The 23576-nt window shown below is 60.4% G+C and overlaps 1 protein-coding gene across 3 annotated transcripts; it reads right to left on the bottom strand.

Moving 5' to 3' along the window:
* Nucleotides 1-8: 8 nt before the first annotated feature.
* On the bottom strand, nt 9-23144 carry LOC122393688 (glutamate dehydrogenase, mitochondrial-like). 3 transcript variants are annotated; one of them, XM_043389925.1, is made up of 16 exons: nt 22993-23137; nt 21567-21679; nt 20646-20922; nt 13562-13654; nt 12550-12657; nt 12122-12208; nt 11502-11585; nt 10874-10977; nt 9026-9142; nt 8229-8390; nt 7740-7839; nt 6432-6536; nt 5916-5963; nt 4165-4256; nt 3237-3299; nt 9-436 (listed from the first exon to the last, which is right to left on the bottom strand). In XM_043389925.1, exons 1-16 carry the CDS (start codon nt 23129-23131, stop codon nt 317-319), a joined length of 1812 nt encoding a protein of 603 aa, XP_043245860.1. In that variant the 5' UTR covers nt 23132-23137; the 3' UTR covers nt 9-316. The 3 variants fall into 3 exon arrangements, with proteins under 3 accessions (XP_043245860.1, XP_043245861.1, XP_043245862.1); XM_043389926.1 differs by lacking the exon at nt 5916-5963 and having other exon boundaries at nt 22993-23144; XM_043389927.1 differs by lacking the exons at nt 5916-5963; nt 20646-20922; nt 21567-21679; nt 22993-23137 and adding an exon at nt 20494-20527.
* Nucleotides 23145-23576: the final 432 nt, after the last annotated feature.

The raw sequence follows: 23576 nt of genomic DNA, 5'->3' as shown, positions 1-23576 counted from the left end.
CTCCTCGATAACCTGTGACGGTGCATGTATTGGTTATTCTCCGACACCGCCCAGTGCGGCGGCCTCCCTCCAGAGCCAGGTGAAGATGGAAATCTCATCACGCCATGTCAATGAAACAGAAACAATACTGACGGCGCCGGCGACGGGCGCCCACACTCACACACCGCACAGACTGGCACCGGCGCTCGGACAGCAGCCGGCCGCCGAGACAGATCAGCACCAACGGTAGGAGCCGGCCGCCGCGGCAGATCAGCACCTGCGGTAGGAGCCGGCGGCCGCGGCAGATCAGCACCTGTGGTAGGAGCCGGCCGCCCGTTTACGTGAAGGTGAAGCCGGCCTCTGCGTAGGTGGTGAATATTTTCTGGATGGAGTTGATGTAGGCGGCCGTGCGCAGGTCCAGGCCCAGGTTGTACTTGGACGCCGTGCTCATGATGGCCTGCGGGGCACAGTCAGGGTGCGGTCAGGTCACGGGGGTCCGGTCACAGAGTCAGGTCACAGCTCAGGTCACAGGGGTCCGGACACAGCTCAGGTCACCGGGCAGAGGGTGCGGTCAGGTCACAGGGGTCCGGTCACAGCTCAGGCCACAGCTCAGATCACCGGGCAGAGGGTGCGGTCAGGTCACAGAGTAGTTTACATCCCGGTATTTATTTTATTAGTAAAGTAATCTTGGTTTACGTCTCGGTTCACCGGCGGGCGGGACAGTGCTCCACCTGCGGCGCCGCGCTGGGCGGCTCAGTTTCACACTGCCTGTCCCGGGCGGGGCGCAGTACCCACTCACCCGCGCCGAGCGCTCCATGGTGTGGTCCAGGCCCGGGTGGACAATGTCCTTCTCCGATACTACCACTACTACCACTACTACGATACTACTACTCACCCGCGCCGAGCGCTCCATGGTGTGGTCCAGGCCCGGGTGGACAATGTCCTTCTCCGATACTACTACCAGTATAACGCCTTTTGGGGCGAATAACGGAGCGAGCGAGAGGGTGAGCCTTGCACGTGCGAAATTTCGAGGGGGTACCTCCAACTGACTTGTGCACGGCACCCTACTAACCGGTCTCTAGCGATGTGCCAAATTTGAGCACAATCGGCCCAGCCGTTCTCGAGATCTGGAAGCGGCACCCTGCACGTGCGCACGTGCAGAATGGGTTCCAACTGACTTGTGCACGGCACCCTACTAACTGGTCCCTAACCGTGTACCAAATTTGAGCGCCATCGGTCCAGCCGTTCTCGAGATCTGGAAACGACCCCTGCACGTGCGCACGTGCAGCAGCACCCCAACTCTGGCACATGGATGTGCAGTGCCTAGTGGGTGCCTACCTACATGCCAACTTTCAGCGCAATCGGCCAAGTAGTTACCGAGATATTGCAACAATTATAAAACTGACACCTCTTCGTTTTGCGCGTGGCACGTGCATAAGGGGTCACCCACATGCATCGGGAATAGTCCAATACTTGGTAGAAGGAATGAAGCTACCCTACAAAAATTACCCCGTGTAAATCGGTCAAGTGGTTGCTGAGATATAAGCCTCGCAAAAGCGTCCGCACGGCCGGCCGCTCATACTCAGAAATTTCCGTTAATCTAAGGAAAGACTACGCTCGCTTCGCTCGCTCCGTAACTACTACCACTACTACGATACTACTACTCACCCGCGCCGAGCGCTCCATGGTGTAGTCCAGGCCCGAGTGGACAATGTCCTCCGATACTACTACTACTACCACTACTACGATACTACCCACTCACCCGCGCCGAGCGCTCCATGGTGTAGTCCAGGCCCGAGTGGACAATGTCCTTCTCCGATACTACTACTACTACTACCACTACTACGATACTACTACTCACCCGCGCCGAGCGCTCCATGGTGTAGTCCAGGCCCGAGTGGACAATGTCCTTCTCCGATACTACTACTACTACTACCACTACTACGATACTACTACTCACCCGCGCCGAGCGCTCCATGGTGTGGTCCAGGCCCGAGTGGACGATGTCCTTCTCCGATACTAATACTACTACCACTACTACGATACTACAACTCACCCGCGCCGAGCGCTCCATGGTGTGGTCCAGGCCCGGGTGGACAATGTCCTCCGATACTACTACTACTGCTACCACTACTACGATACTACTACTACTACTACTCACCCGCGCCGAGCGCTCCATGGTGTAGTCCAGGCCCGAGTGGACAATGTCCTTCTCCGATACTACCACTACTACCACTACTACGATACTACTACTCACCCGCGCCGAGCGCTCCATGGTGTAGTCCAGGCCCGAGTGGACGATGTCCTTCTCCGATACTACCACTACTACTACTACTACTACCACTACTACGATACTACAACTCACCCGCGCCGAGCGCTCCATGGTGTGGTCCAGGCCCGGGTGGACAATGTCCTCCGATACTACTACTACTGCTACCACTACTACGATACTACTACTACTACTACTCACCCGCGCCGAGCGCTCCATGGTGTAGTCCAGGCCCGAGTGGACAATGTCCTTCTCCGATACTACCACTACTACCACTACTACGATACTACTACTCACCCGCGCCGAGCGCTCCATGGTGTGGTCCAGGCCCGAGTGGACGATGTCCTTCTCCGATACTAATACTACTACCACTACTACGATACTACAACTCACCCGCGCCGAGCGCTCCATGGTGTGGTCCAGGCCCGGGTGGACAATGTCCTCCGATACTACTACTGGCTACTACCACTACTACGATACTACTACTCACCCGCGCCGAGCGCTCCATGGTGTAGTCCAGGCCCGAGTGGACGATGTCCTTCTCCGATACTACCACTACTACCACTACTACGATACTACAACTCACCCGCGCCGAGCGCTCCATGGTGTGGTCCAGGCCCGGGTGGACAATGTCCTCCGATACTACTACTACTGCTACCACTACTACGATACTACTACTACTACTCACCCGCGCCGAGCGCTCCATGGTGTAGTCCAGGCCCGGGTGGACAATGTCCTTCTCCGATACTACCACTACTACCACTACTACGATACTACTACTCACCCGCGCCGAGCGCTCCATGGTGTGGTCCAGGCCCGGGTGGACAATGTCCTTCTCCGATACTACCACTACTACCACTACTACGATACTACTACTCACCCGCGCCGAGCGCTCCATGGTGTAGTCCAGGCCCGAGTGGACGATGTCCTTCTCCGATACTACCACTACTACTACTACTACTACCACTACTACGATACTACTACTCACCCGCGCCGAGCGCTCCATGGTGTAGTCCAGGCCCGAGTGGACAATGTCCTTCTCCGAGGCACCCTGCGGCAGACAGACAGACGGTCTCAGTGACGGACAGACGGTCTCAGTGACTGTCAAAGGGACAGACGGTCTCAGTGACTGTCAGACGGTCTCAGTGACGGACAGACTAATTACGGTCTCAGTGACGGACAGACTAATTAACGGTCTCAGTGACGGACAGACGGACAGACGGTCTCAGTGACGGACAGACGGTTTTAGTGACGGACAGACGGTCTCAGTGACGGACAGACAGACCGACGGTTTCAGTGACGGACAAACAGACAGACAGACGATTCAGTGACGGACAGACGGTCTCAGTGACGGACAGACGGTCTTAGTGACGGACAGACAGACGGACAAGGTCTCAGTGACGGACATAGAGACGGACAAGGTCTCAGTGACGGACAGACAGACGGACAGAAGGTCTTAGTGACGGACAGACAGACGGACAGACGGTTTCAGTGACGGACAGACAGACGGTCTCAGTGACGGACAGACGGTCTTAGTGACGGACAGACAGACGGACAGAAGGTCTCAGTGACGGACAGAGGGATTCGGTGACGGACAAACAAGACGATCTCAGTGAAGGGCAGCGGGTACACAAGGCCACTCGCCACCCGCCCGTCCACACGGACACGACTCAACCCCCAACAGACTGCTAGTCGGACAGTTAACAGACTGCAGTCACAATAGTCGGTCAGAGACCGGCACGGAATCGAGCTACCGGCGCGTGTCAGCCTCGTCCCGGGCCGGGCCGGGCCGGCGCCGCGGCAGGCACCGGGCCGCGGCCCCCACCCGGCGCGCCCACCCGCGGACAGGCACCGACCCGACGGACCGCGGGCAGACACTGGACAGACACTGGACAGACCCGCGGGCAGACACTCACCGCGATCCGCTTCTGGAAGGATGACGACGGCGTGATGGGGATTTTGCCTCCGACCCTGCCGAACCGTCGCTCCAGAGACTCCTGGACGGACTCTGCCGACAGACGGATACAGTGAGTCAGACACGGACAGTCGGACAGAGATACAGTCGAACACAGTCAGACGCAGAGAGACACGGAGAGGCACGGACACACCGCCACCGCCCGCGGAGCTGCCCGGTCGCCGGCTGCTCCAGGCGGCAGGCACAGGCGGCGCTGAGCGCGATCAGGGGATTCGGCAGACACCCGGGGTTCACAGGGACGGCAGGCAGCGACAGCAGGCATCACGGTGCACAGGGCAGTACACACTAGGACGGTACACAGAGACAGCAAACAGGAGCAGTACACAGGACAGAACACGGGGTACACAGGGCAGTACACAGGGCAGTACACACTAAGACGGTACACAGGGACGGCAAAGAGGAGCAGTACACAGGACAAAACACAGGGCAGAACACGGGACAAAACACAGGGCAGTACACGGGACAAAACACAGGGCAGTACACGGGACAAAACACAGGGCAGTACACATGACAAAACACAGGGCAGTACACGGGACAGTACACGGGACAAAACACAGGGCAGTACACATGACAAAACACAGGGCAGTACACGGGACAGTACACGGGACAAAACACAGGGCAGAGCACAGGGACGGTAAAGAGGACAGTACACGGGACAGTGCACGGGACGGCACACAGGGACGGCAAACAGGAGCAGTACACAGGACAGAACACGGGACAGTACACAGGACAGAACACGGGACAGTACACAGGACAGTACACAGGGCAGCACACGGGACAGAACACAGGGCAGTACACGGGACGGTACACAGGGCAGTACACGGGACAGTACACGGGACAGTACACGGGACGGTACACAGGGCAGTACACGGGACAGTACACGGGAGGTTACACACGGACGGTAAAGAGGAGCAGTACACAGGACAGAACACGGGACAGAACACAGGACAAAACACAGGGCAGTACACAGGACGGTACACAGGGACGGTACGCAGGGACGGTACGCAGGGACGGCAAAGAGGAACAGTACACAGGACAGAGCACTCTAGGGACGGCACAGCACCATCAGTCAGCGCACTAGCCGAGCCCACCTACGCGCGGTGGACAGTGAACACCAACAGGTCTGGGTGGAAATATCCCCCTAAACGGGTTAAAACTGAGACACCGAACACTGTGGCCTGGACGGGTTACTTAGAAATACGGTGTAAAGGACCACATTAAGTGCTGTCAAACTACAAAAATCACAGTTAATCAAGCTGAGGGCTGCGAGTGGGCTTGGAGTGCGTGTTTAACGTTACCAGGGCCATGCTAAGTGACAACAGGGTTGATATTGGGAGGTACAGGGTTGCTATTGGGAGGGTCAGGATAGGTGGGAGCTGAGACAGTGCTGGGGTAAGGGATCCGAGCTCGGGTTGACACTAGGGCAGATCGGGTAGAGTCCGGGCCAGGTGGGACAATAATCGGGACAAATAGCCAGGTGGGTCTGGGGAAATAGTCGGACAAGTGGGAAAACGACTAGCCGGCTAACAGTCAGGGACAGGAGATGTGATAGGCCTCAGAGAGGGACTGGAGCGGAAAGAGAGATGGAGGCCGGGAGGAGAGAGCAGAGAGAGACAGGCAGAGGGTTGAGGAGGGAAGTGAGGGGTTACGTTAGAGAGTGGAACAGTTAGGTAGGAGAGGCGGGAGGCTTGCCTGACTGGTTCCGAGAGAAGTAGTGCTCGAGAGACTCCTGGACAGAGTCTGTCGGCACAGAGCGCAACGGCCGGGTCAGACGCGGAGAGGTCAGGACGGCCGGGGTACAGGTCAGGACACAGGGCAGCCGCGCTGGGCACAGCTCAGGGGCCAAATGGCGTCAGAGACGGGGGAACAGTCGGCAGGACCATAAGGAGAAAACGGCAGAATGAGGAACAAGGATCAGAAGCGAGGACCATTATAAGCATTGAGACACACCGCAAGAAGGCAGGAGCAACGGATTAGAAACACGGTCTCAGAATGGCGATAACAGCGCACTGTAGAGCTCGGACTAGCGGTAAGCGTGTGCTGTGACCCCGGCCTGGCGCGCTCCAGGGGCGGTGTGGGTAGCTGGAGAGGGTGGCGGAGCGCGGGTGTCCGGGCCGCCGGACCGGCTGCGGGGGGTGGCCGGGCAGCCTGACCGGCTGCGGGTGTTCGGGCCGCCGGACCGGCTGCGGGGGTGTCCGGCCGCCTTACCGAGCAGGTGGTGGTTCGAGTCCTTCTCATATTTGAACGTCAGCCGGCCGTAGCTGACGTGGTTCAGGTTCTTGAGCCACTCGAAGTACGACACTGTCACACCACCTGTCCGACACAACAGCGGCTGTCAGAGGGAGGGACCGTCACAGGAACTCGTGTCACACAGACCGTCACACCACCTGTCAGACACAACACGGGCTGTCAGAGGGAGGGAACTGTCACACAGACCGTCACACAGACCGTCACACCACCTGTCCGACACAACACGGGCTGTCAGAGGGAGGGAACTGTCACACAGACCGTCACACCGCCTGCTGGACACAACAGCGGCTGTCAGAGAGAGGGACTGTCACGGGCACTAGAACACGATTATCCCCCCCCCCCACACACACACACACCGGCCACCCACCGTCCTCCAGGTGTAGCGATCCTGCGCCCGCCGCGTCCCGGCCTGTGCCTCTCTGTGGCGCGCCTCTACGCTGTGTTCTGTGTCTCTGCCCGTCTGTATCTTCATGGGTCCACCCCTCACCATCCGGAGCGGCGTTAAGACACAGCACGCCGCTCTATATCTCCCGCTGTCTCCCCTGTATCTCCCGCTGTCTGCCCTTTATCACCCCCTGTCTCTCCCCTATACCCCCTGTGTCTCCCGCTGTATCTCCCTGTGTCTCCACCTGTCTCTCCCTATCTCCCTCTGTGTCTTCTCTGTCTCTCACATCTGTCTCCCGCCTGTGTCTCCCGCCTGTGGCTTTGTACCGGCGTTGAGGTTGGGGATGACCAGAACGCCGTTCTGTGTCTCCCTGTCTCACCCCTATATCTCCCCCTGTATCCCCCTGTAGCTCCCTGTCTCTCCCCTGTGTTTCCCTGTGTCTTCCCTGTGTCTCGGGTTCGTACCGGCGTTGAGGTAGAGGTCGGGGATGACCAGCACGCCATTCTGTGTGTCTCCTAGTCTGTATCTCCCCTGTCTCCCCTGTATCTCCCTGTGTCTCCCCTGTATCTCCCCTGTCTCCCCTGTGTCCCGGGTTCGTACCGGCGTTGAGGTAGAGGTCGGTGATGACCAGCACGCCGCTCTGTGTGTCTCCCCTGTATTTCCCTGTGTCTCCCCTGTGTCTCAGGTTCGTACCGGCGTTGAGGTAGAGGTCGGGGATGACCAGAACGCCGTTCTGTGTCTCCCTGTGTCTCCCCTGTGTTTCCCTGTGTATCCCTGTGTCCCGGGTCCGTACCGGCGTTGAGGTAGAGGTCGGGGATGACCAGCACGCCGTTCTCTGTGTCTCCCTATATCACCCCTGTGCCTCCCGCTGTAGTTCGTACCGGCGTTGAGGTAAAGGTCGGGGATGACCAGCACGCCGTTCTCCTGCAGAATTTTGTCGGCCGCCGGAGTGATGGGTCCGTTGGCCGCCTCGCCGATGATCTAAGAAAACACACACACAAACATACACACAGGGTCAGCGGGCGGTACCTACTGAGGGGAGGGACCGCGGGCAGACACTGAGGGACCGAGCACTGAGGGGCACGGACTGAGCGCTGAGAGGGGAGGACTAAGGGACCCGGGCCCAGTACTGCCGAACGGTACCCCGCCGAACGGTACCCCGCGGTACCGCTCCAGTCCGTACTCCGTACCGCTTCTTCATCAACCACTGCACCCGCAACACATCACTTAACTGTTACCCGTCCCTCTCTCCCTCCCGCCACTCTGCACTGCGCTGTGGCCGGCGGTACCTTGGCCTGCACTTTGCTGGCGTACTGTACTCCTCCCTCCCTCCCTCCCGCCACAGCCCGCTCAGCACTGCCCGTCGGTACCTTGGCCTGCACTTTGCTGGCGTTTCCGCTGTGGATGGCCTTCTCGACGGCGGCCGGCACGAGGATGTCGCACTTCTCGAGCAGCAGGTCCTCGCCCGTGTACGCCTGCGCGCCCGGGAAGTTGTTGATGGTGCCGTGCTCCAGCTTCCAGTCCTCCAGCTCCTGCGGGACGGGCAGTAACGGACAGTCAGATATACAGACACACAGACACACAGACACACAGACTCAGTCTTCCAGCTCCTGTGGGCGGTGGACAGACATACAGAGTAAGACAGAGACAGAAAGAGAGACAGACATGCAGGCAGACACACAGACACAGTCAGTCTCAGTCCTCCAGCTCGACCTGTGGGCGGCGTCCGATATCAGTAGTTTCAGTTACCTATCAGCGGTGCCACCCGTGTCCCAGCTACCTGAACTAGGACCACCGCACCCTATCCTCAGTGCCCCAATATGTTGACTTTCGTAACTCCCTTCCCGCTTTGTGTGGTGACCTTGAGGTCCGAGCCGTCCGGACTGCATCAGTACCCCCCCCCCCCTCGGGGCCAGGACTTGGGGTCCATGCCGTCTGGGTTGTAGATGGAGCCGCCCCCCCCGCTGACCCCTGTACCCCTCCCTGTACACTGACCTTGGGGTCCATGCCGTCCGGGTTGTAGATGGAGCCGTCCCCCCCCCCCCCCCCCCCGCTGACCCCTGTACCCCTCCCCTGTACACTGACCTTGGGGTCCATGCCGTCCGGGTTGTAGATGGAGCCCCCCCCCCCCCCCGCTGACCCCTGTACCCCTCCCCTGTACACTGACCTTGGGGTCCATGCCGTCCGGGTTGTAGATGGAGCCGTCTACCTCCTTTATACCGATACAGGTGGCACCGGCCCGGTGCAGGTAGCGCATCGTGTGCAGACCCACGTTACCGAAACCCTGCCGGATCACAGCGGGGTCACAACAGGGTCGCAGCGGGTCACAGCAGGGTCACAACCGGTCACAATAGGTCACAGCGGGTCACAATAGGTCACAGCAGAGGACAGGACGATTGAGAGCGAGCTCGAAGTGAAACACTCATTGATAGAAAGAAGCAAAGCTCTTATTGTGCGTGCCCTTTGTGAGACTTCGATCTCGGCCACCGTGCTGAGCCGGCTGACTAGCGGCCTGCTATGCTGGGTAACCTCATCCCTTTCACCACGCGTCAGAGAACCAGTAATGACGTGTCTGGGTGACCACCGCGAGACGTGCACCGTGCAAAGTAAAACGGCGCTCGCATAGTTCCCCTTACCACAGCTCTGCCCTGTATGGACCGATTGCACTGAGGCTTGGCCGATACGTGGATGCGTTCCCATGTATCACGGTTGGGGTCAGGGTACACGTGCGCACGTGCGGGAGGCGCCCGTTTGAAGACCGCTCGGCTGAGTGGCCCGGCAGTCTGTTGGGGATCTCGATATGCACGTGCAGGACTCCCTATCACAGCCGAGTGGCCGGAGCCCACCGGGCGGGGCTCCGCCGGCGGTCACACAGCGGCCCGGTGAGGCGATACTCCCCCGCCCCGCCCGCCCGTCCGCCGGGCCCGTCTCTCACCTGAATGATGAACGTCTTGCCGCCCCAGCCGGGCCCGTCTCTCACCTGAATGATGAACGTCTTGCCGCCCCAGCCGGGCCCGTCTCTCACCTGAATGATGAACGTCTTGCCGCCCCAGCCGGGCCCGTCTCTCACCTGGATGATGAACGTCTTGCCGCCCCAGCCGGGCCCGTCTCTCACCTGGATGATGAACGTCTTGCCGCCCCAGCCGGGCCCGTCTCTCACCTGGATGATGAACGTCTTGCCGCCCCAGCCGGGCCCGTCTCTCACCTGAATGATGAACGTCTTGCCGCCCCAGCCGGGCCCGTCTCTCACCTGAATGATGAACGTCTTGCCGCCCCAGCCGGGCCCGTCTCTCACCTGGATGATGAACGTCTTGCCGCCCCAGCCGGGCCCGTCTCTCACCTGGATGATGAACGTCTTGCCGCCCCAGCCGGGCCCGTCTCTCACCTGGATGATGAACGTCTTGCCGCCCCAGCCGGGCCCGTCTCTCACCTGGATGATGAACGTCTTGCCGCCCCAGCCGGGCCCGTCTCTCACCTGGATGATGAACGTCTTGCCGCCCCAGCCGGGCCCGTCTCTCACCTGGATGATGAACGTCTTGCCGCCCCAGCCGGGCCCGTCTCTCACCTGGATGATGAACGTCTTGCCGCCCCAGCCGGGCCCGTCTCTCACCTGGATGATGAACGTCTTGCCGCCCCAGCCGGGCCCGTCTCTCACCTGGATGATGAACGTCTTGCCGCCCCAGCCGGGCCCGTCTCTCACCTGGATGATGAACGTCTTGCCGCCCCAGCCGGGCCCGTCTCTCACCTGGATGATGAACGTCTTGCCGCCCCAGCCGGGCCCGTCTCTCACCTGGATGATGAACGTCTTGCCGCCCCAGCCGGGCCCGTCTCTCACCTGAATGATGAACGTCTTGCCGCCCCAGCCGGGCCCGTCTCTCACCTGGATGATGAACGTCTTGCCGCCCCAGCCGGGCCCGTCTCTCACCTGGATGATGAACGTCTTGCCGCCCCAGCCGGGCCCGTCTCTCACCTGGATGAGGAACGTCTTGCCGCCCCAGCCGGGCCCGTCTCTCACCTGAATGATGAACGTCTTGCCGCCCCAGCCGGGCGTGTGGCCGATCATCGACATGTAGTTGGCCTCCATGATAAAGTTCTCCAGACCGTGGAACACACCGCGGCCTGAGAGAGCGGGGGCACGTTACAGAGGGACAGAGACAGGGACAGACAGACAAGACAGAGAGACAGAGGCAGACAGACAGAGACAGAGACAGACAGACAGAGAGACAGAGCGCGGCCTGTGAGACCGTGGAACACGCCGCGGCTTCGGGAACCGCATACGCCTCGTGAACCGCATACGCGTCGCAGACATCAGAGAAATGTTTTTAGAGACAGAAACTAAGCTTGACGTTTTTCATGATCGTTTTGTGCATTGGAGTAATATACGGAGTGATGATGAAAGAAAGAGACAGGGAGACCGATAGACAAACGGGCGTAGCGCTGTTGGACAGGGGGGGGGGGACCGGAGCGGACAGACGAGCAGACAACGGACCGCAGATCAGACAGAGGAAGCTGACGGCATGGACACACAGAGCCGTGTAAATATCGGAAACCTTCACCAGACGCTGATCAGACTCGAACCACCGAACAGACACAGACAGAGCGGTGCTTCACCGACTTGTGGCCGAATAGGGTGTCACACTGACCTGTGGCCGAGACGCGGCCGTGGATGCCGCCCTGGTTGATCGGCTTGCCGGTCACACACGCGTGCGCGTTAATGTCCAGATGACCTGCCGACGGACGGGGTACGGTCAGCCACAGTCGGGGCGAGAGGTAACAGATCGGAGGTCAGCCAGCAGCCAGTGTCGGCAGCCCCGGCCAGTAGGCGGCGGCACACACTGCTGGCACCCACACACAGACCCGGGCGGACAGAGAGCCCGGCCTCCTGGGCTGAGTTGGATGACGTAGTGGCCATGATTCATTCAATAGGAACACTGGACCTATACTGTACTTGTAAGGACAGCGCCCGGATAGTGTGATCGTATGTTGTCATTGGTGAGGCCTGGGTGGGTGGAACGGTCCAGCTTCGGTCCTGTTCCCGCCAGAAGCCGCGGCCGTAACGAAGCAGGAGCTCTGCAGCCGAGCCCTGCCCTCCTCCCTCTGCACGTCCCTCCCCGGTCCTCTCCCACTCCTCTCTCTGCCCCTGTCGCTCTCCCACTCCTCTCTCACCAATGGTCTAGGCGTACGTGTCGGCGATCCAGGCCATCTCCCGCCCCTCCACTGCCCTCCTCCCTCTGCCCCTGTCGCTCTCCCACTCCTCTCTCACCGATGGTCTTGGCGTACGTGTCGGCGATCCAGGCCATCTCCCGCTCTCCGGTTCCCATGTCGGGCGCCGGCACGTCAATACCCGGCCCTGTCAACGGACCGAGACAGAAGTGGGGCGGCGGCGAAACACAGTACACAGGGTGAGCAGCGCGGCGGAACACAGCTGACGGCAGAGCACATGGCGACAGAACACAGCGCGGCGGAACACAGGGCGCAGAGCCAGCGGCCCGACAACAAACCACACAGCGCCGGATACACAGCGGAGAGCAACACAGCGCCGGAGACCCCGGAGTGGCGCACGGCGTACACCGGAGACCCCGGAGTGGCGCACGACGTACACCGGAGACCCCGGAGTGGCACCACGGGCCGCAGTGCAGTGTTCAACTGTTCAGACCCCAGCTCCTACCCGCCCGCCGCCGCCGTCCTCACCGATGAAGCCCTTCTTGGCCAGCTCCAGCGTGAACCGGCGGGTGATCTTCTCCAGCTCATGCTCAGAGTATTTGAACGGGTCGATACGAATACCGGCCTTGGCGCCGCCTGGGGAACAGAAAACACACAGCTGACCACACACGGAACACAGAGCAGACCACACACAGAACACAGAGCTGACCACACACAGAACACAGAGCTGACCACACATGGAACACAGAGCTGACCACACACAGAACACAGAGCTGACCACACATGGAACACAGAGCTGACCACACACAGAACACAGAGCGGACCACACACAGAACACAGAGCGGACCACATACGGAACACAGAGCTCACTGAACCCGACCACACACAGAACACACACCTCACTGAACCTGAACACACACGGAACACAGAGCTAACTGAACCTGAACACACACGGAACACAGAGCTGACCACACACGGAACACAGAGCTGACCACACACAGAACACAGAGCTGACCACACACGGAACACAGAACTCACTGAAACTGACCACACACAGAACACTGAGCTCACTGAACCTGAACACACACGGAACACAGAGCTCACTCAAGTCATGAACACCGCAAAGAAAGATGTATTGTAGGTACATTACACTCGTAGACCTGGTGAGACCTTTCAGAGTATGTCGCCGATCACCTGCGCAAGTGACAAATATTATTTCTGCTCGGAGGACTCATTTACAGCGTTCAGCCCCAGGGCAGCGATCCCGCTCACAGGAGGGACGGTTCACACAGAGCACACTGGGCCACTAAGGGCCGGTTCTCTCTGGTCAGTGATACCACTAAGGGCCGGTTCACGCTGGTCAGTGATACCATTAAGGGCCAGTTCTCTCTGGTCAGTGATACCGGTTCACTTTGGGGGCAGTGATAACACCAAGGGCCGGTTCACACTGTATGTGACACCTGTCCACTCTGGTCATTGATACCACTAGGGGCCGGTCCACTCTGGTCAGTGATACCACTAAGAGCCAGTTCACACCTACCGAAGGGCACGTCGACGCAGGCGCACTTGAAGGTCATCAGCGCGGAGAGGGCCTTGACCTCGTCCGTACAGACGTCCATCGAGTACCGGATACCTGCCGGTCACAGAGGTCATATGGAGGTCACAGAGAGGTCACACAGGCGTCTATCTAGTACCAGATACCTGCCGGACAGAGGTCATATAGAGGTCATATAGACGTCCATCGAGTAGCGGATACCTGCCGGTCACAGAGGTCATATACAGGTCACAGAGAGGTCACAACGATAGTCCCCGGTCAATCAGAGAGGTCATACATCATACACAGATCAAACCAGACACCAACCGGTCATACCGAGGTCATACAGAGGTTACCCGGGTCACACAGATGACCAAGTCTATTGTGAATTTCAGAGACAACCGGTGGATGTCAAAACGAGGTCAGATTCGGCCCTGCAGTCAAATGGAGGTCAGGTGGGCGCGGTTATAGGTCAGAGGTCAAAGGGGTCACACGGACACCTGACGGGGTCAGAGAGTCAGATACAGACCGAGAACTCCGCTCAGACCTCAGACGGAGACCGATTAACTCCGCTCAGACCTCAGACGGAGTCAGCTGCTCCGTATCGCGACCGACACACCGGCCGGCCGCCAGTTCAAGGGACGGACAGAGGTCAGTTCAGGGGACGGACAGGGGTCAGTTCAGGGGACGGACAGGGGTCAGTGCAGGGGACGGACAGGGGTCAGTTCAGGGACGGACAGGGGTCAGTACAGGGGCGGATAGAGGTCAGTACAGGGGGCGGACGGCGGTCCCGGGCCGGGCGCCGAACGGCTTAAGTCGCCAAAACCGGGGAGAGAGCCTCCACCAACCACTCATCCCTTCAGTCACATCTAAGAATCACCAAAGCTGCTGCAGCCTCCCAGTCTGCTGATGAACAGTCCAAGCTACTGCAGCCCCCGGTCTGCCTATGAACAGTCCACCTCAGCGAGGGTGACCGGCCAGTATCCAATGGACGCTGATCTGATCAGTGATCAATTGGTCATACACCGACGACCGGACGACCGCCGCCGGCCCGTCAGCCGCCGGAAATGTACAACGGCAGCGCTACTGCTAGCGGTGGTGAAGAACAGCTTATCAAGACAACTATAGAGCTAACAACACCAGCACTATAGCGGGACGCGACACGCTGGGAAATACCGCGAAATATCAGGCCCCTGCCGGCAGTCGCATTCCTTCCACAGCTCAGTGTTGTAAGTGGGACATTCTGTGGAAGTTTCATCTCCTCCCCGCTCTGGTGCCGTCACCGGACGCCGCGCCCCGGCCCCGACCGCGTGACCGCGCCGCGGAGAGCGCCGCCCGCAGCGGCTCCGGCGAAAATCAGCTGACGCGCCCGTGGCGAGCCTCTGCGGCGGCCAATGAGCGCCCGCCGCGGCGGGGGCGCGGCCGGTGACGTCACCAGTTCTGAGGAGCTGCGCGGGGCGGCAGCGGCCGGTCTGCCGGCCGGCGGCTCCGCTGCCACCGGTACCGGGAACGGGCCGACGACCGGCGCGGCCCGGCGGCCACACAGTTCGCGCCCCGCCCCGTCCGTGGGTGGTATTTCCCATTCACAGAGCCAGGAGAGCAGCGAATAGCCTATGCCTGGTCAGAATCGCAACCCACAGCAGTGGCAGCCCGCGTCGCCCGCGCAGGCGGCGACGACTGTCTACAGAACAATCCCAGTTCTGGAGTTCAGCGCATTGAGCAATGGTTAGCCAGGACCGTTTCCCCATTACACACAGAGATCTGAACGCCAAGCCGTGGGGTGGGAGCCGACTTCCCATCAGAGCTACAGTCGAGCTGACACAGCTGACACCGCGGCTGACACAGCTGACACGGCGGCTGACACAGCTGACACGACGGCTGACACAGCTGACACACGGCGGCGGCTGTCACCGGCCGGCCGGCCAACAATAGCGACCGTCCCACCTGGCAGACCCCTCCCCCCCCCCCTCAGCCGCAACGGCCCACCCCTCCCAGCGATACATGGGAGCGACACGGGACAGCCAGGGCCGCGGTCCCGACTACCGCGATACAGGGGAGCGATACAGAGGAGCAGCACGGGACAGCCAGGACCGCGGTCTCGGCTACCGCGATACAGGGGAGCGACATGGGGGAGTCATATCGACACCTTTTTTTAAACCCCACATCTGCTCTCCCGTGAATTTCCGAGAGGCACGAAAGATCTCCTTTTAAAAGTGTCCAATCGTCCGATCCTGATCAAATATGTGTGTTCGTAGGCCTGTTCTGGTATTGCTTTATCTGCCAAGACAGACAAACTTGAGAAAAATCGAGTGATTGTACCTTTTTTGAAGGTCTCTAACCAACTTGTCTGAAATTCACCGGAAAACAAATGTGGGGTTTTAAAAAAAGGTGTCGATATAGGGGGGGGGGGGCGACACAGAGGTGCGATACGCAATGGAGCGATACATCGGAGCAACACGGGACACTGAACGGCCAGGATCACGGTCTCGGCTACGGCGGTACATGGGAGCGGCTCTGAGAAGGGACGACGCTGCTAAACCCCGGCAGCGTTACTGTACCGGTACGGCAGTGCAGCGTGCTGACCTCAGCGCCGTGTGCCGCCGGCGGGCAGTCGCCGACTCATACCGCACATAGGTACATACAGCCGTGTGCGGGGACGGGCTCCCCTCAGGTGTGAGCAGTCGCCGGTCGGCGACCCCTCCCCCCCCCCCCCACACACACAGACATGTCTGTGCTCAGCTGGCGTTCGTCTCTGTCAGCCGGTCCGCGGACCTCGCCACCAGCCCCCAGGGGCGCGACAGCCTGAGCCGACCTCGAACACCAGCCAGGGGCGCATCTGTCGACCCCGCCACCAGCCAGGGGCGCGTCTGGCACGTCTACAGCGGGGAGGGCAGGGAAAGGGCCCACAGGAATCCATCCATATTATATACAACCCTCCCCCCCCCCCATTCATTGCGAGAAGGTGACGACATGACACCACTGCGGAGAGGGCACAGTTTGGTACGACAGTTCCCTTCCTTCCGAGGCAAGATAGAAGCCAGATAAAATGCTGCCATCACACCCCTCTCCCAATGCCAACAAGCACCCGCAATCTACATAGGTACATCGTGTCTTGTCCACCTCAGGTAGTGAGGTCGATGGTTCGGGTTTTTCGGGCGCCTGGACTGCAGAGTGCAGACTGCAGAGCTCATCAGCGCCCGGCCTGTTCTGGTTAACGTCCTAATGACATGTTCTTCCAGAAACGACCCATCACTGACGCTCACTCCTTTCTCTGCCTCAGCGCGGTGCGTCTAGTTCTACCCGTCTGTCCGAGTCTGCCTCGGTAGTTGGGTGATCCCTCCGCAGTCTGAGTCCGTCCCCCCGCACCGATCGGCACCGCTCGGCAGTCGGCACCGATCAGCGCCGTCCGCCGCCCGGTGATAACCCGCGCCCGGCCCCGGCGGCCGGCCGGTCACCGGAGCGAGCGGCGGGCCGGCGCCGCTGGCCGGCCGCCAGCCGCGGTCACATGGGCGGCCGGCTGCAGCCATTCCGCTGCGCGCCGCCCGCCGCGCCCGCCGGCGCTGGCAGCGCGCCAGGGGCCGGGCCGGCGCGCCGAGACTGGGCGCCGTTGACACGGGGCAGCACACGGCGCGGCAGGCAGGTATACTCTCTCTTACCAATACTGATACACGGGAAAGGAAGTACCGGTGAACCAACGGCTAACATCGGTTCGACCCCTCCGGTCCTGTTCCTGCCCGAAATCCTCATCCATCCCCAGGTCATTGGGTTCGGTGACTCTCAAGCTTGGCAGGCCTCCTTCGGTCGGCCTAGACGGTACCGCCGCAACGTGTATCGTGTACTCTCAAGAGAGCCTGCACAGTCCTACGGCACGGTAGCAGTACGGTACCAGTAAGCTCCAGTAATGACCCGCTACCACGCACAGACTCGGACGGCCACCGCGGCTCAGTACCGGCCACCAGCGGCGGCGCCGTAACATAAACAGCCCGCCGCCGCTGCGGCCGGGAGATGTGCGGCGCTGGTGAACCGGACGGAGCCGCCGCGGACCGGCCGGCGCCCGGGAACGGCGCCCGCTGGCGACACGCAGGAGACGCTGCGGAGGCAGCACAGAGGCTCATGACCGCGCCGCGCCGAGCCGTCCGCCCGTCCTCTGCTGGCCGGCTGCCACCGCCGCCAATACAAATAGACACGCGTCGGCCGGCCGACCCGGCGCGCAGCGGAGGGGCCGGTGCGTCGGCCAACGACGCGTGAAGGTCCCGACAGACAACAGGCGCCGCCGACGGGACTGTGTCAGGGCAGACTGACTCCGAACGGGGGGCTCAGAGACAGACTCCGACTCCGACCGGGGGCTCAGAGGCAGACTCTAGACTCCGACCGGGGGGCTCAGAGGCAGACTCTGACTCCGACCGGGCGGCCCCAGCCCAGACTCAGCAGACAGTCCCGCCAGAAGAGCCGTCCTTTGCGCCTGGCGTCGGACCACCGCTGCGCCGCCGCACAGCACACCTATCACGGAGGGCCCGGAGACGGCCGGCCGCCGGTTACCGTGACAACTGGCCGGCGTCGGACGGCCGGCCGCCGGTTACCGTGACAACTGGCCGGCGTCGGACGGCCGGCCGCCGGTTACCGTGACAACTGGCCGGCGTCGGACGGCCGGCCGCCGGTTACCATGACTGTCAGTGGGCCGATGCTGACAGCGCTGGACTGTGTCATCGCCAAACCCCCAACTAGACTGGACCACGTGATACCGGACCCACAGTCCGCCCCGCACCAGACCCGGCCGCGTGATAGAGGCCAACAGTTTTGCCGTAATGAAAACACACACTTACACAGAGATACAAACAGACTGGGCCCATACGGAGTGTCACCGGACGGATAACGGCTGGGCCGCCGACCGGGGGGGGGGGGGGGGCACTCCACGCTGGACCCGGTGGGTGGCACTGTTCGAGTGGCGGTCGTAATACCCGGGACAGCCCAGCCGGGAGTTGGGCCGGGGTAGTGAGTAGTGAGTACCCTGGAACGGTCAGCACCGGACGGTCCCTGGCCGGCCGGTGCAGCGGCGGCGGACCGCCCACACAGTACGGCACAGCCGCACCCAGCGGCGGCCACAGAGCGGCCACCGCTGACATCACCCGTCCGTGGACAGTGTGCCGGCGCTGAGCCGGGCACCGAGAGAGAGATAGCTGACAGAGCAGCGCCCCGCGCCGCGCCTGGGCCCCAGCGGTCTGCGAGGCACGGCCCGCTGCCACCAGTGACCCCGGCCGCACCGGGTCTCACCACTGACCCGCCGACACGGGGCGGGGGGCGGGGAGGGGCAGCACCGCTGAGGGACGGGGACGGGGCGGGGGCGGGGCGGGGGCTCGTCTGTACGCCAAGGTCGACCGGTCCGCCACCGCGCGGCCGACCGACCACAGGCCGCAGCGGCGACCGACGGCCGAACGACGGCCATGGGACAGCGGACAGCGGCAACCAGCAGCCATGGGACGGCGGTAACTGACAGCCATGGGACAGCGACAACCAGCAGCCATGGGGCGGCGGTAACTGACAGCCATGGGACGGCGGTAACTGACAGCCATGGGACAGCGACAACCAGCAGCCATGGGGCGGCGGTAACTGACAGCCATGGGACGGCGGTAACTGACAGCCATGGGACGGCGGTAACTGACAGCCATGGGACGGCGGTAACTGACAGCCATGGGGCGGCGGTAACTGACAGCCATGGGACGGCGGTAACTGACAGCCATGGGACGGCGGTAACTGACAGCCATGGGGCGGCGGTAACTGACAGCCATGGGACGGCGGTAACCAGCAGCCATGGGACGGTGGTAACTGACAGCCATGGGACGGCGGTAACTGACAGCCATGGGACGGCGGTAACTGACAGCCATGGGGCGGCGGTAACTGACAGCCATGGGACGGCGGTAACTGACAGCCATGGGACGGCGGTATTTGACAGCCATGGGACAGCGGTAACCAGCAGCCATGGGACGGTGGTAACTGACAGCCATGGGACGGCGGTAACTGACAGCCATGGGACAGCGACAACCAGCAGCCATGGGGCGGCGGTAACTGACAGCCATGGGACGGCGGTAACTGACAGCCATGGAACGGCGGTACCTAGCGGTAGCCATAAGGCGGCGGTAACTGACAGCTGCTGTAGCCGGCAGCGGACGGCAGTAACCAGCAGCCATGGGACGGCGGTAACTGACAGCCATGGGACAGCGATAACTGACAGCCATGGGACGGCGGTAACTGACAGCCATGGGACGGCGGTAACTGACAGCTGCTGTGGCCGGCAGCGGACAGCCGCAACCAGCAGCCATGGGACGGCGGTACCTGACAGCCATGGGACGGCGGTAACTGACAGCTGCTGTAGCCGGCAGCGGACAGCCGCAACCAGCAGCCATGGGACGGCGGTACCTGACAGCCATGGGACGGCGGTAACTGACAGCTGCTGTAGCCGGCAGCGGACAGCCGCAACCAGCAGCCATGGGACGGCGGTACCTGACAGCCATGGGACGGCGGTAACTGACAGCTGCTGTAGCCGGCAGCGGACAGCGGTGACCGAGTCGGGCGGGCAGCGGACGGTGGTCGACAGCCACCTTTATCCGGAGCCGGCCGGCCGGCGCAGCAGCCGAGGCAGCAAACCGTGGACACAGTGCACCTGGCTGGCCAGGTCTCCGGCGGAGCACGCTACATAGGTACTTATATTCCGCGGAGTCATCCACCGGGATCACCGGGCCGCAGTTGCCTGGGACTAACTGAGGGACCGTATGTCGCTGGTGCTCCAGTGTGGAGCGGGGGGGGGGGCAGTAGACGGAGCCCTGGGGTCCGGGTCGGGGGTCGGGACTGACCTCCCTTGGTGGGCACCCGGTGCTGAGAGTGCTGCGACCAGACAGGGTCGGGGGTCCGGCTCGGGGGTCGGGGTCGGACTCGGGACTGACCTCCCTTGGTGGGCACCCGGTGCTGCGAGTGCTGCGACCGAACAGGGTCGGGGGACCGGGGGTCGGACTCGGGACTGACCTCCCTTGGTGGGCATCCGGTGCTGCGAGTGCTGCGACCGGACAGGGTCGGGGGGTCGGGGGTCGGGACTGACCTCCCTTGGTGGGCACCCGGTGCTGCGAGTGCTGCGACCGGTAGCCGGTGATCATCTCGAAGCTGCCGTCGTCCTTTTTCAGCGGGAAGCAGATCTCGATGACGTGGTGGCAGGGCTCCATCATCTGCAGGATGCCGCGCACCTTCTTGGCCTTGTCGTCGCGCGGCGCCCGCGAGCGCATCGTGTCGACCAGGTGCGGCTCCACCAGCTGGCAGCCGCGGTGGAAAAAGTACTCCACCATCTCGAAAAACTCCGGGTCCGCCTGGTCGGGGATCGTCTGCGGGCGGCGGCGGGGGGGGGGGGGCGTCACAGGGGCCGCCGGGGTTCGCTCTCACTGCTCGCACCAGACCCATCAAAAACATCCGAACAGTAATGTCGAGCGCCCACCATCCAGCGGCACCTGCCGGGTGATGAGGACGGGAGGCACTCACAGCCAGCCGCTTCGGGAGGCACTCGCCGCCAGCTGCTCCGGGAGGCACTCGCCGCCAGCTGCTCCGGGAGGCACTCACCGCCAGCTGCTCCGGGAGCACTCACCGCCAGCCGCTCGGGGACTCGGGAGGCACTCACCGCCAGTCGCTCGGGGAGGCACTCACCGCCAGCCGCTCCGGGAGGCACTCACAGCCAGCGGCTCGGGGAGGCACTCACAGCCAGCGGCTCCGGGAGGCACTCACAGCCAGCGGCTCGGGGACTCGGGGAGGCACTCACCACCAGCCGCTCGGGGACTCGGGAGCACTCACCGCCAGCCACTCGGGGACTCGGGAGGCACTCACAGCCAGCGGCTCCGGGAGGCACTCACCGCCAGCCGCTCGGGGAGGCACTCACCGCCAGCCGCTCCGGGACTCGGGAGGCACTCACCGCCAGCGGCTCTGGGACTCGGGAGGCACTCACCGCCAGCCGCTCCGGGACTCGGGAGGCACTCACCGCCAGCCGCTCGGGGATCACGTAGGAGCCGATGGCGCGCGCCGTCTGTCCGGAGGCGGTGGCCTCGGCGGAGAGCAGCCGGCCGGCCGAGGCGCCCAGCAGACGCAGCATGGCTGCAACAGCGGCAACCACGTCACTCACGGACACTGCTCAGTGCTCACACTGACCAAACTCACTACACTGACCACCCAATGGCATCCTTTAGACCATGCATGGATCGCGAGAAAAGTGCACATACACAGGGTGTTTGGGATAAATTTGACAGTTCAACAACTCTGTTGGAAATGTTCAATATGCCAGGAAGTAGCTGATGGATTTCTAACATTTAAACTGTATATATGCAATATACCAATTCACATAGTTTTCAATGCATTAATAAGCTAGACCCATCACTCCCACAAAAGTTCCAGTGAGCTGCTGGAACTGCAGAAGATGGTCTTTCACAGCATTTGTAGAGAGACATGACAACACTATCTTCATGCTTGTGGTGAGTTTGACTTTGAAGTTACAACAGGCATCACTGGTGTTTTCCTCAGCTACACCACATAAGCAGTGGCTCATAAGATTGCAGTCTTTAGAGTTAGAGGGCTAAATGTTTGGCCTGGTGAGGTTGAAGAAGTTCTCCCAAACTGACTTCTCACTCTTCTCAGAGGGAAAGCCAGGTGGCAAGTTTTGTTGGCAGAGAGCAGGCAGCAAAGTTCCATATGGCGAACCTCTCCAACCAATGGCCTGATGGTCGTACTGAAAACTGAACAGCTTCACATAGCAACACCAAGGAAGTTGAAGGCCTCATTAAGAATGTGGTAGGTCATGATGTTAAGCTGTCACGGACACTCAGGGCAGACAATCCCTGCGCTGCCTCCTACAAGACAATATGTGTTATGTTATACTTACTCTGGTATTTGTTCAGAAAAAGGTCCGATCTACAACTGTGGCACCATTGATACGAACATGCAGCAGCAGAAATTGTATGTAGGTTGTAGGTTTTTAGGTTGTAGGTTGCGTTAGGTTGTAGGTTGCGTTAGGTTGTAGGTTTGTGGGTTTTAGGTTTTTGGGTTGTAGATTGTAGATTGTAGGCAAGTAGGTAAGGTCAGTTCAGGTTGGATTTTTTCTTCTCTTGCCTACCTATATAGGCATCATACTGATACTGACTGCAAGACAGTCTGTAAGAAAGCATATTATGAACATTGCATAATAACAACATCCTAACCGAAGGATATAATTCAAATTGCTGAGGATATGTAAGAGGATGAACAGTGTAACAAAAAAATCGGTCAATCAATGTAATTGATTCAATTAGATGTGTAGAATGATCGAAGGTCAATGTGGGAAAGGAGCTCCACTGGACAGAACCCTGAAACTAAAGCCCTCTCCTCTCTACCTCTACATTCCATACACTGAGATAAATCAGGGTAAAAATGCTCACCTTGACACAAAGTGCAAGATCCAGAATATACCAGACCACCCCCAGCGAGTCCTCCCCCTTCTGCACCAACGGAGCAAATCCTAGAGCATATAGGGCCTTGCCTAGAGCGAGAGCGAAGTAGGCGGCGGGCGGCGCGCATGTTTATTAATCCCACCCAGAAATGACAAACAAAGCCTCTGATTGGCCAGTTTTGGCTGACAGACGCAGAATATTTGTCAGCAATAGAATACTATGCTTTAGCACGTTTTCAATAATGACGCATCCGTTACATTTACAGGTTAGGGCAGCTAAAATATTGTAATTGATCTAACATGTTAAATATAACACTTTTGGAAGCCCGTAGAGATTGTTTCTAGTGAGTTAGGTGTTACAAAGTATTAAAAGAAATGATTGTTATCTGTTAAATAAAGAACAAAAGCTTTTAGCTACTAACATCCGCCTGACAGTCTCCAGAATCCTGCGTACGGGGACACCGCAGTCTCTGTTTCTTATGCTTTCGCAATGGGGAAAAATTGAAATTTTAAATGAGTCAGTATCGTGTTAAGAAGTACTGATGCTTTCAAAACTAAATGCTTTTCAATTCA

The sequence above is a fragment of the Amphibalanus amphitrite genome, unplaced genomic scaffold (assembly GCF_019059575.1).
Source record: "Amphibalanus amphitrite isolate SeventyFive unplaced genomic scaffold, NRLGWU_Aamphi_draft 000548F_arrow, whole genome shotgun sequence".
NCBI lineage: Eukaryota > Metazoa > Arthropoda > Thecostraca > Balanomorpha > Balanidae > Amphibalanus > Amphibalanus amphitrite.
This window is presented reverse-complemented; position numbering and strand designations above follow the sequence as displayed.